This window comes from Peromyscus californicus, unplaced genomic scaffold (genome assembly GCF_007827085.1).
Source record: "Peromyscus californicus insignis strain IS unplaced genomic scaffold, ASM782708v3 Scaffold_12__1_contigs__length_115047231, whole genome shotgun sequence".
NCBI lineage: Eukaryota > Metazoa > Chordata > Mammalia > Rodentia > Cricetidae > Peromyscus > Peromyscus californicus.
In genome coordinates this window covers 60,607,794-60,621,292 of record NW_026294413.1, presented here as the reverse complement: position 1 = coordinate 60,621,292, position 13,499 = coordinate 60,607,794, and the positions used below count along the sequence as shown (strand labels likewise).

The 13,499-nt window shown below is 44.0% G+C and overlaps 1 protein-coding gene across 1 annotated transcript; it reads left to right on the top strand.

The window, feature by feature from the left end:
- The first annotated feature begins 10,382 nt into the window (after positions 1-10,382).
- On the top strand, positions 10,383-11,231 carry Defb136 (defensin beta 136). The gene is made up of 2 exons (XM_052734256.1): positions 10,383-10,437; positions 11,059-11,231. The coding sequence occupies exons 1-2, from the start codon at positions 10,383-10,385 to the stop codon at positions 11,229-11,231; spliced, it is 228 nt and encodes a 75-aa protein (XP_052590216.1).
- The last annotated feature ends 2,268 nt before the right edge of the window (positions 11,232-13,499 follow it).

Below are 13,499 nucleotides of genomic sequence, written 5' to 3'. Positions count from 1 at the left end.
GGCCAAACCAGTGAGCAAAGAGTCAGCAGGGATGGAAGGAAGAGGCAAGTCACTGTATATGTAGCTCTTGAGACCTGAGGAGCTGTGTGGCTAGTGAACCTTCTGGAACAAGAACATCTGCTTGCTCCATTGAGCAGCCCAATAAATGCAAGATCGGACTTTGAATATGGCATCTCATCACTAACAAATGCTTGCTGGCTGCCACTTCCTGCCTATGTGAGATCTCCAAGGGCAAGTGTACCTACATGCCATGCCAGCTCTCTGGTGGAGCCCTCTCACAGACAGAACTGTTATTCAAAGACAAGAATAATAAGTCCCACTTTATATGTTCAGATACTAACACAATGCCACACAATAAACCAAGGAGAAAAGAAAAACATGCATGCATGCACGCCTTTCCCAGTAGCTGACCACAAAGAAATGGAGATATATCAGCTTCTCTGCAATAATCCCCAATTAATTGTTCTTTGGAAGCTTATTGAGCCTGAAGAAAATACAGTAAAACAAGTCAATGGAAACAGGAAAATGAAGGACTAGAATAACCCAAACTACAAATTTAACAGAGATTATAATTTTTTTGAAACAACAGAAATCCTGGAGCTAAAGGACCCAGTGAATGGAATAAAACTGAGGCAACAAGCATTAGCAGCAGCAGAGCCGGAAGCAGAGGCACCTGCCGTCAGAAGATGAGTCATTCAGAAACACACCGTCAGGGAGAAAAAAGAAAACTCACCCAGGGAATGGTTAAATATTTACTTTTGTCAGAGAAGAACAATTTTATTTCCTGATACACCCAGTTACCAAGTTCAATCAGTCCTCCATGACTTAATGGCTTGGGACTATATATTGTATATATTAAAAAACTGCCCTAATTCCTTAAACTGGAAATGGCCACTGTGTATCCAAATACAGAACTTCATCAAAGAACCTCATAAAAACACTTAGGATAAGCAAAAATAAAGAATTTCTGGCCGGGCAGTGGTGGCACACGCCTTTAATCCCAGCACTTGGGAGGCAGAGGCAGGTGGATCTCTGTGAGTTCGAGACCAGCCTGGGCTACAAAGTGAGTTCCAGGAAAGGTGCAAAGCTACACAGAGAAACCCTGTCTTGAAAAACCAAAATAAAAAAAAAAATTTCTGTATGTGATGACAGGCAATTCAGGATGCTGTTTGGGTTGGAGTGGGAGTCAGGGGCATGCTTGTGCTGCACTCCTGGGGGCCAGAGGGCCATCTCTAGAGTCTTCCTCTATCACTCTCTACCATTTTTTTTTTGAGACAGGGTCTCTTACTGAACCCAGAGCTCATAAATCAGCTAGATTGACTGACCAGATGAGCTGCCTCAGTCCTCCCATCTCTACCTCCTAGCACTGGGAAGTTGCTATTCATTTAAAATAAGGTATTAAAAGGACCAAGCAGATGCCATAACAGGCTGCTCAGTCTTCTCTCAGAGATCAGGCCTCAATTTCAGTTTCCTGAGACTGAGCAAGCAGTCTCTGGGAGGGCCGTGAACAAAAGACATAGGCCTTGCAGTAGCTCCCTTTCTGCACGTACTCTGACTGCTCAAAGTTCAGCCAGATGTTTACTGTCTGGGACCCCTCACCAACTTAGAGTTATGTGCATGAGTCAAGGACAGAGCCTAGACCACTGAGCCAGCCCCCACAGTCAGTACATGCTAGGCCAGCCAGCCCCCATGGCAGCTCAAGGACAGAGCCTGGAACTTGTCCTGGACAGCCCCCAAAATGATAATTGTAACCCCCAACCAGTAAATTCAAAGGTTACATACCCTCACCCAACTAAAAGAGAACAGAGATAAAAAAAAAAAAACCAATCCAAGTTGCACCTGTGCCAAACCCCCCTAACCCCCCCCCCCCAAACGCCCTGAAGGGCTTGCAGTTTTTGCCTTTAAAAAGCTAGCCTCACAAAGAAAGAGCAACTCCTCCCTTGGGTGTATTGGGTGTAGGAATGAGTTCCCTGTCTAGACTTGTATCTACAGAATAAACCTTGCTGTTGCATTCTGGAAATCCACGGTCATCGGTGGTCTCTTTGGGGTCACAATCTGGGCATAACAGTATTATATATAAAATGCTTTAAATAAGTCTTGTCATAACCACAAAGATTAAGCATCTTGGACAAACAGAAAACAGAAAGAGAAAGCAATCAAGGCATACCACCACCACCACCAGGACCACCAGCACCACCAATAAACAAACAAACAAATAAATATGAAAAAAACCCAACAGACCTACAAAGGAAGACCTTAAAGAAGGGGGAAAAAATGAACTACAAAATATTCAGGAAATAATTAACAAAATGCAGTGGTTTTCTCCAAAATTCATAAAGTTCCTGCTTCAGATTCCTTTTCTTTGTTTCTATATTTATTTGGCTTTGCTAGCTCCCTGCTGTATATAATTTGCTTAGAGCAATCGTTGGGACCTAGTATGGAATGAATCATGGAAAGGCCCCAAGTGAGAGTGATAGAAATGGTAGAGTCTTATCTGTCTCTCACTTGAAGGAGACCTAGAAGGGAGCTGAAAAGACTGCCACACTAACAGAGAAAACATCCCGGGGGCAAACCATCTGCATTCCACAGCACTTTGTGATTACTGGACCCAGTGAGGAGCCCTCCTGTGTTTAAGACAACACATGATGTGGAAATGTACTCTGGCCATCAGAAAATCCTCAGAATTAACTGGAACACTGCGAAGATCAAGGTAAGAGAGGCAGGCTTCAAGACTCTATCAGTTTGGGGGACCGTTGCCAGGATAGGGGGTTGGGAAGCAGTGGAGAGAGAAACAGGATACAAGTGATCTGGTCAGGAGAAATGGAAAAGGGGGACTCTTTAGGGACAAGGAGGGAGGTAAATAAAGGCTATGTTTTGTTTTTGTTTTGTTTTGTTTTGTTTTAAAAAACATCCTCTATCCATGCCTTTGCCAATAAATTTATGAGCATAAAAATCTCCATGTTTCTATCTCCCAAGGACTATTACATAGTCCCCTTCTACAACCAGATAACAGAAGAACACAGAAACCCCTTGATGAGTATTTCTCATCAGAAGTTGGTCTGGCACTTTTATAAACCAATCCTGCAGACCTGGTTTATGTTAATCTAATCCTCCATGTGCTTCAAGGAAGTTAAAAAAAAAAATGAAGAGATAGACTCTGGATTGAGGCAAATAATCTAACATGCCCTCCAGAGTCCTGTGACTCTCTCCAGATGTTGGCATCCCCAGCCTTAACTTGGGTGTTATCATTGTTCTTATTAACAGTTCCATAGGGCTGGAGCCCTTCTATGCAAGAAGATCCTACAGGGGTGTTGCCCTAAGAACTGATGGAGTGACAGAAAAGCCCTCAAGCTCCATTAACTCCATCCTATCCCTAAACACATCCTGCACAGAAGTGCTCAGGAGACATAGGCAGATAGGAAACCAACCTCTCCACTTCCCCTATAATGCCCTCTGTCTGCATCTGTGGAACTTTCATGGTAGTCTTCTATATTTGAGTCTATCGGCCTCACCAACCTCACCTGCAACAGTATCCCATACTCAATGACAAATGCATCTTCATACCCCATACTCCTGTGCTGTGCTCTGATAGATTTAGTGGGTATTCTTGGGATCACCCCCTCCAGACTTTCTAGAATATTTTCTTATACTTACTCCTAAAGATTTATAACCACCTTCAGAAATTCTTACCTGCTTCTTCCTAAGCATAATAAACATGTTGCCCTATAATATTCCATACATAAAACTATTGTAGGTCTTATCTAACTATATTAAAATTATAGCCTTGGGACCAGCAAGATGGCTCAGTGGATAAAGGTACTGAGTTTGATCCTAAGAACCCACATTGGTAGAAGGAGAGAACTGACTTTTGAAAATTGTTCTTTGACCTCCACATGACATTGTGGCTTGCACATGTGAGCTACTGTACCCAAGAATGTGTGTGAGAGCACAGCACACACACACACACACACACACACACACACACACACACACACACACACACACTCACTCACTCACACACACACAAATAAATAAATAAGATTATATCTTTATAAGTCTCCTCCAGCCATGTTACTGGAAGTGAATTTTCTCTACACCTGGAAATACGGGTAACGAACTGTAGAATGGACCAAGTACTGACCCCACTGAACTGAACCAAATCTCCTCCCGCCCTCTGGAGCACTCTCTTTCATCTGCTCTACTGGCTTTTCCTTCTCACACATCCATACTGAACCTCATCCTTTTAAGTTTTTCCACATTAGCTCTGTGTCTCATTTATTGCAGAAACTGAGTCTAAGAAGAATGGGCCAGGGGTCCGCTCAGAAATCTAAGTAAAGCTGACAACTCAAGCCAGATTCGTGTCCTGCACCGTGGAGCTGCCCCTCTCTACAGCCCTCATCATTCCCAGAAATCCAAGGAATAGGCATAGCCTTGCTGGATACACTTGCTCGAAGAACTCTGAGAACAAGGCACATGTGAAAATGTCCATGGGAAGAACAGTGCACTGTGGACAATTGGCAGGAGCCAAGAAAAGCAGGAAGGAGCCTTGGGGACTTCTAGGCAGCTGTCCTAGAGTATGAGGGCATGAAGCCTTGAAAGCAAGTGCCAGGGACTTTCTTCTCTTATCAAAGGCAACAACGGTTTCACCTGGTTACACAGTCCCTTAAGGCAGCTATATTTCCTGATCACTTGGACAACCAGATCTTACAATCTTTTCCTGAACTTGACCAGGCACAGAAAGTGATTGACTGATGATTGAATGATTGACTGATTTGCCTTGTGTCTGAGAAATGTTCTGTGTTGCCAGCCAGGTTCTTCAGCTTGGGCTTGGATTTTTGGTCTGAAGTCACCTCTCAGTGATCATAGGTTCTCAAGGATCCTGAAACTATACTCTTAACCAACTCTTTTTAAAATATATTTTTATTTATTCTTTGAGAATTTCATACATGTTCAGCATTTGGTCAAATGCATCCCTTACTCCATCTCCTCCAACTCCCTTCAGAACCACACTACTGTATCTTTCTCCTAATTATAGGCACTCTCTTTTTTACTGAGTTCATTTAGTGATGCCAGCACGTGCATGGGTGGAGGGCTACCCCCTGGAGCATGGGCAACCTACCAGGGATCACCTCCCCAGAGAAAACGGACCCTTCTTCCCCCAGCAGTAACAATGGCTCCTAGAGTGGGGTAGAGATTTGTAAATCCCTCTTCCTCTATGCTAGACTTCTGACTGGCTTAATCATGTGCAGATCTTGTACCTGCGACCTTAGCTGCTCTGCAATTCCAAGGCTTATCCTAATACACAGATCTACAGGAACATACTTAGAGAATAGAATGTTCTGGATAAGGCCTAGAGGTAGGACATATGTTCAGTTTCGTCATAACCAGAGGAAAGGCTATACTAAGCTCTTCAATTCCTGTGAGTTAAAAACCCAGTGTTCTGAAGAAGCAAGAAGTGATGATGGAAGTCATGTTCCTCTTATTCACAGACACCCCCCACCCAGTACTCTGTGGGACTGAATGGAGCCCTAGAGCAGCCTCACGCAGTGACCTACCCAGCTCAGTGAGGAAGATGCCCCTACCTCCTTCCAGATAATCTAGGCTCCGGGATTTCCTCATCAGACACGAGAAGGTAGCAACTTGCATGACTAATCTAACCTTACACAGTTAGTAGGAATGGGTACCAGTCAAGCAGAGACATGGGGACACCTATCAGCTCTTCCTCACACCTAACATCTCCCTGGATTCTCAAAGGATTGAGGGCGTGTGTCAACAAAGATCTTCTAGGACAGTGGTTCTCCACCTTCCTAATGCTGTGACTGCTGAGACCCTTTAATATAGTTCTCATTTGTGGTGGCCCCCAACCATAAAATTGTTTTTGTTGCTACTTCATAATTTTGCTATTGTTATGAATTGTAATATAAATATCTGTGTTTTCCAATGGTCTTAGGCGACCCCTGTAAAATGGTTGTTCAACATCCCCAAATGGGTCTCAACCCAGTGTTGAGAACCACTTCTCTAGGAGGTGGCTAGTCTGGGTGGTTCATTGCCTTTTTGTTAATTGATAAACCCATGAAAATCTTCACATGTGGAAGCAAATACCTGCAATACTAGCATAAAAATGCTAAGGGAGAAGAATTGGGTGTTCAAGGCCAGCCGAAACACATTGCAAAACCTGGTCCCAAAAAAATGAACTAAAATCTTACATATTAAAAGAACACACAGACATTGTGCAATGTTTAAGTCAGATTAAATATTCAAATTCACAAACATTTATCATCTCTTTCTGGTGAAAACTTTGTTTCATTTTGCTTCATTCCCTGAGGCTGACCTCGAACTCTTGATCCTCAGTCCTCTTCTGCCTGAATGATGGGATTATAGGCATGAACCATCATGCCCAGCTGATGAAAACTTTGAAAACCCTTCTCCTAGCTTCTTGAAATGCACAGTGCATTATTGTTATCTCTAGTCAACCTAGCATGCGATAGCACACCAGAACTTCTTGTGTCTTTCTAACTGTAACCTGGTACCCATTGAGGGGATATCTCACACCCTCTCTGCCTACTCTCTTTTGATAACCACCATTCTGCTCTCAATTTGTCAGTGTTTTAGACTCAAGATCATGTGGAACTCCTCTTCTTAGTTCACTTTACATGACCTCCAGTTCCATTCATGTTGGGTGATTGATATTAAATACAGGCACTCCATTTTCTTTGTCTGGTCATCAGTTGATAAACATAGAGTTTGTTTCAATTTCTTAGATATTGTAAAGAGTTTTCACAATTAATATAGAAGTTCCGATATTTCTTTGACATGCTGATTTCATTTCCTTTTAATAAATCCCCACTAGTGGCACTTCTGGATCATGAGGTAATTCTCTTTTAATTTCAGGAAGACCATCCATGTTATTGCGTGGTTCCACTAATTTACATCCCAACCAATGGTGTACAAATGTTCCCTTGTTTCCACACCCTCTGATAGGAATTCCTACCACGCCCCCATGGTCGGGCATCCCCAGTGGGACACTTAGTCATCTTCGCCTAGTCATTTCCAGGTCATAGGTCCTGTGCGACCCATGCCCCATGGTTACGCAGTCACATAGTCACACGGACATGACCATGTGATCTATGCACATTCGTGGAATAGCCACGTGGGCCTGTGTGCTCAGGTGTGTCCTGGCCTTTATAAGGCGGGCCCCATGTTCCCCTGCCCTCTTTCTCACATGTGTCCTTCCACAGGCCTGACTTTTCTCTTTGTCTTGATAAAACTCTTGTTAGTGGATTCTGTTGTGTGTTGTGACTTTTCCTTGGGGACAAGAGCGCTGAAAAAAAAAAAAACATCACCCTCCCCAACACTTGTTACCTTTAGTCTTTCTACAGTAGCCGTTCTTACTGGACCAGATATATAACTATATAACTCCAGTTTTCATTTGTATTTCTAGATAATTAGTAATGCTGAGAAAAATGTTTTATAAAAAGCATCCTTTCTTTCTCTTATACTGATATCCATCATTCTTGGGAAGGTGGTCTGACACACAAACATCTATTCAAAACAAAGACACAGTTTTAGGTTTGTTGACTAACAAATACCACAAGAAGAACACAGCTCAGGCAGTGCTGACTTTATCCAGGTAAGTCCTTTCAACCCCTCTGAGCCTTGATTTTCCATCTCTAAAAAAATGGCCAGGGCTGGAGAGATGGCTCAGAGGTTAAGAGCACCGACTGCTCTTCCAGAGGTCCTGAGTTCAATTCTCACGTGGTAGCTCACAACCATCTGTAATGAGATCTGGCACCTTCTTCTGTATAGATAATAAATAAATAATTCTAAAAAAAAAAAAAAAAAGAATGGCCAAGCTGTAGTGATACAGCAAGAGAGAGGCCTTGGTGGGTGGAGCCAAGGTGCCCCACCGAAGGCAGGCAAGAGACAGAGACATCATGCAGACAGCGCTCAGTGAAGAGTTTTATTTGGTGGGGGGAAGAGAGAGGGGAGAGGGAAAGAGAGATAGGTTGAGAGAGAGAGAAGAGAAGGGGGAGAGGTGCGTGCTACCTCATGGCAAGAAGGGAGAGAGAGAGAGAGAGAGAGAGAGAGAGAGAGAGAGAGAGAGAGAGAGCGAGCCCGAAGGGGGAGGAGTCCTTTCTTAAAGGGAATGAAGGTAGGATGGTGTCAGGATCCTGGGCAGGCCAGGGTATCATCTGCTTATTGGCCAGGATTCCAAGAAGTGGGTCTGAATGCTGTCACAAGCCTCTTTGCTGTGTTTGTGATAGTAGGTGTTTGGGATGAGACTGAAGCTCCATGAGACCATGAGTCCAATGAAAGATACCCTGGAGCATTTCATGGCAAAGAAGCCTTCCTTGGGAGAGACATCTCATCACTGGCCACCCAAACACTTCAATGCCTAACCTACTGTCATGGTCTCACCCCGAGTTTAACTCAAAGCAGAGGCAAGAGCAAAATTCTCTCAGCAGTTTTCCTTTACCAAGAAGACATTTGGAGGTCTCTGAAGGAGAAAGGAAGATAGCTACTATGATGGATTATTTAATAATAATAATAATGAGAATTTAGAGTATACCAGTGAAAAGGAAAAATCAGTAGCCCTCTTAAGAGACATTATCCTCCCTTCTCTAAAGGCATTTGTTGACCAGCAGTTTTAGAGCTGACCGGAGATTGAACTCATGGGAAAATAAGACTGGAACAATAAATCTGAATGTATATATCCTGGGCTCAGCAAAAACAGGATATAGGGAGTAAAAAATTTATGTCTCTGTAGATACCCTGCATCCTGTTAGCCATTGGTAACTTCACACTTATAGTTCAGCCAATAACTTCAAAGAACTACCTCACCCTGAGCCCCCTTGTCCAATCCCGAGATATGTAACCTTTCCTATATAAACCCCTTGAAGTGAGTGCTCGGGGCCATCTTCCTCCACCTGCTGTGTCGAGTGTTGGACACGGACCAATCCTGGGCTTGCTTTGTTATTAATAAGCCCCTGTGTGCTTGCATCGGATATCGGCTCTGTGGTGGTCTTGCTCGGGCATGGTGTGTGTGGGGGGGGGGGGTCTGGCAACACGGGCACAACACCAGCATGAGTACCAGCAAGATCCTGAGCTGGTAAAGTACTAGCATTGCAAGCTTCACAACTAGAGTTTGATCCCTAGAACTCACATAAAGGTAGAAGGCGACAACTCCACAAAGTTGTTCTTTGACCTCCACATACATGCATGCTGAACACACACACACACACACACACACACACACACGCACACACACGCACGCACGCACGCACGCACGCACGCACGCATGCACACACACACACGCACACAGGCACATGTGCACTAATAGTATTTTTTAAATAAAGTGTACCAGCATGAATACATTTTTCATTTTCTTCTCATATCCTCCAAAAAGAACTTCCTGCAATGCATGTGCTTTTGGAGAAGATGAAGCTGGAGTTGAGATGCTAAATAAAGTCTTCAAGAGAGGGTGCCTTCAAAGCAGAGTGTAACCAATAAAACTACGCTCTACTAGCATCTTACAGATTGTGGTGTGTGGGCCACTTGGCAGCAAGCCTACCCTCAAAGGACAGAATAAAATCAAAGTCAGTGTCAATCGTCCATCACTGGCCCCAAGGAGTGCAAGCCTAACGGCTCCTTTCAAGGGCCACAGTTTTAGCTCCAGGGAAGTATTGTTCAGTTCTACCTCTGAGTCTAGGCATTCAACCTTGAACACAGCACATGAGAAAGCAGCAAGAGTTCCAACTCAACCACTCCCCAATGGGAGCTTCTCTCTGACCCATGAGGGCCTCAGGCCCTGATTGGTATCTCAAGCCAACAGTTTGAAAGAAAGCTCATCTGGGGACTTTTCTACATCAGTCTCTGGCCAGGTGAGTGAAACACTTCTCTTCTCTACTACCTGAGTAGTCCCTGTACTCTTAGTCAAGCCCTGTTGACATGTTAAGACCCTTTTATTTCTTGGAACTCTGTGAGCATTCCTACCTGTATCCTACCCAGTCTTGAATTGCCTGTGCTCTGTAATAGTGTTTCTGGGACTCTGGGCTTCCAATGTGACTTGAAGGCAAATAATGTAGCCATTTTTTCCCTGAATTTTCAAGGGGTGAGAGGGAAGGTGCTTAGGCCTGATGTGGGGTGTCCTGCTCTGCTGGTGGAAGCACTCTGCCCTTAGCTGAGTACCTTCATGTCATGTGGTTTGAAGAGATGAAGGTAGTGTTGAATGATACAGGGTCTCCTCTTCTTCTAAACCCTATAGACGCTGTGATCTCCCTGGAAGAGTGAGACAGAATCCAGCCCCACCTCGCCCAGAGCATCTCCATAAAAGAGGCTCCCAGACAGCTCTCTGGGCAGTTTGGGCTCTGCATCCTCCAGCCATGCACCTGCATCTTTCTGGCTTACTGTTCTACCTGGTGATCTCATTGCCTGCAGGTAGGAGGTCTGAATATGAAAAGGTCTCCTAAGGGCTCAGATCCTAAAGTTAAAATAAGTAAACAAACAAAAAAATAATATAAGCCCAGCATGGGAAGTTCCACCCATAGGAGATGGGTCAGTTGGATAGGTCAGTTAGGGTTAGGTCAGTTGTGAGTAAGGGGTGTCGGGGTGTCATTCTCTACACTAGATATCGTTCACTATTTCCTGAAGACCCCCAGGATCTTTAAAGAGGGGAGCCCATTTCATGATGCACGCATCCCTATTCAGCCACCAGATTCCTATTTCCTCTAAACTATGTTTTGTTTGTTCGTTGGTACAGGATCTCTTTTTGTAGCCCTGATTGTTCTGGAACTCACTCTGTAGACGAGGCTGGCCTTGAGCTCCCAGAAATCCACCTGCCTCTGCCTCTAGAGTGATGGGATTAAAGACGTGTGCTACCACAACCAGCTTTTCCTAGACCTAGACCCTCCAGTCTCACTGAGACATGATGGGAAGTAAGAGGACGGGTCCCAGAAGGGGAATGAACAGATTCCAAACCCTCCACCAGCAAAAGAAAACAAGACTGGCTTTGCGCCAAGCCTCCTGAAAACTGATCTCTCTTTTTCTCTGTTCCTTCAGGCAACTGTATGGTCGGGCATAGAGGTATAGAGTTTCGAACATGTACTGCAATCAATGGCCTTTGCTTCTTCGGTTGTAGGCCAGGATGGACATGGATGGCTTTCTGTAACAACATAATGTCCTGTTGTAAAGAGGAAAAATTATTTGCACCTCCTCAAACCAAAGTTGTCTGACCTATGCTTCACGGCTCCAGTTAAAAGGCCGTGTGAACGATTAAAAGTTCCCAATCTGTCTTTAAGTTCTGAGAGCTCAATAAGAGAGATTGTGGGGGCAGATGGGGATCATACTGGCCAATTTGCTGTTTCCTGGTAGGATCCCAGATGTACTTTGTGAAGAAGCATTGCAGTGAACGGTACTTCCTGCTTTCTCTTTCTTGTCTTAAATCATAAATTCCTGCCTGGGGCTGGGGAGAGGGCTCAGTGGTTAAGAGCACTGGCTGCTCTTCTAGAGGACCTGGGTTTGATTTCTAGCACCTACATCGTAGCTCAGAACCATCTGTAACTCCAGTTCCAGGTGATCTGATGCCTTCTTCTGGCCTCTGCAGGCATGTCACATACGTAGTACACAGATAGACACCACATACATGAAATTCAATTAAATTTGAACAAAAATAATAAAATAAATTCAGCTGCTCCATACAAGTCCACAGGCCCAAGGAAATGTCATTCTCTAAGCACAGAAACAGTAGCTGCCATGATGCTATCAGTCTTTAAAAAATTTTGTATGTATCAAACTTCTTAATCCTCAAAACAGAATCTGGTTTCTTCAAATGATGAATTTTCCCCCCCAAATCACACAAGTATTAAATTAGTTTGTCCTGGATTTGAACGCAGCCCATCTTCACTTGTTTTTTTATCTTCTTGCTATCATCATTATCATCATCATCATTATCATTATTATTAATTACTATTTATTTCCCCAGGGAAGAGCACACCAATTGATTACCCAATACCAAGTGAGCCCTGAAAAAACATAGACATACAAGTAATATACAAACTGAACAGATGTATTTACATATTTGGGAACATGCAAAACACACACACACACACACACACACACACGCACACGCACACGCACGCGCACGCGCACGCACACACACACACACACACACACATGCACACGCACATGCACACGCACACACGCACACACTATCCAGTCTATCTTGATCAAGTCTGCTGCTTTTGGTTGCACTGAATTGCTTCTCACTTGGGAAATACAGGAGTTTGGCTGGGCTGTAGTTTCAACAAGAAGTCATGAATCCAACCAGATTCCTGAAATACTAACCGTTCAGAACTCTTCTTTTTTTTTTTTTTTTTTTTTTGTTTTTCGAGACAGGGTTTCTCTGTGTAGCTTTGCGCCTTTCCTGGAACTCGCTTTGAGACCAGGCTGGCCTCGAACTCACAGAGATCCACCTGGCTCTGCCTCCCAAGTGCTGGGATTAAAGGCGTGCGCCACCACCGCCCGGCTCTTTCTAAGTTCCATTTCTGGCTCTCAACACAGGCCCTTGACCTTAAGTTCCCACACACCTGACATCCCTACTTTTGCCATGCATCCTCCCCCTCGTGTTCAGGATGAAGCCATCTACACAGCTGGGTTGTGCTAGGGTGCTACCTTACCATCCATTCCCAAGTGCCCTTCCCCAAGGGGAGGCAGAACCATGGGGATCCATCAGGATCCTTGTAATTCACTGCAAAGCAAAGAGAGTGGTTGACGGCCTCATCCAAAGAGTGGTCTTTCCCAAAACTGTGGCCACAGGAACACTCTGTTGGGACAGCAGGACGGACCCCCTGCCCATATGTCTTCAGCTTCTGACTCTCAAACTTCTTGCAAAAAAAGACAGCCTAAAGGTCATGATGGGGTCATGCAGCTAAACTCTAATGACATGATGCTTTGGTTAGCCCTTTGGAGCCCCTCCAGAAGCATCTACAGTGTGTGGTAACCTGTATTGGCTCCTTAAAGCCTATCTATCCCCTTACCAAAAGAAAGGATGGGAGTGGTACAAAAGTTTATAAAATAACGTGATAAAATTAACATAAAAATAGAAAATCAAGCCAGGCATAGTGCACACACCTATAATCCAGCAGAGGCAGGGTAACAAGAAGTCCAAAAACAACCTGGGTTATATGACATTTTGTCTGAAAAAATAATAATAATAATAAATAATAATGAAAAGTAGGTAAAAGAAAAGCAAAAAATTCTTTCATCAGGTTTCATATTTTCCTTATGGTCCCCAAGGCCCTAATAATGTTGGCCAATAATACAAAAGTGTTTCTCTAACTTTGATAGTTAAGTGCAAACAAAGGACCCAGAATTCTCTCCAGCAGATAACAAAGAGGACTTAGATCTTCAAAATTATGGTTCTCAGAGAGTGAGTGCCTTAGTGTGTACCTCAGCATGAGAGCACTTGGCTGACAAGTACAAGAGCCCGGGTTCAATCCCAG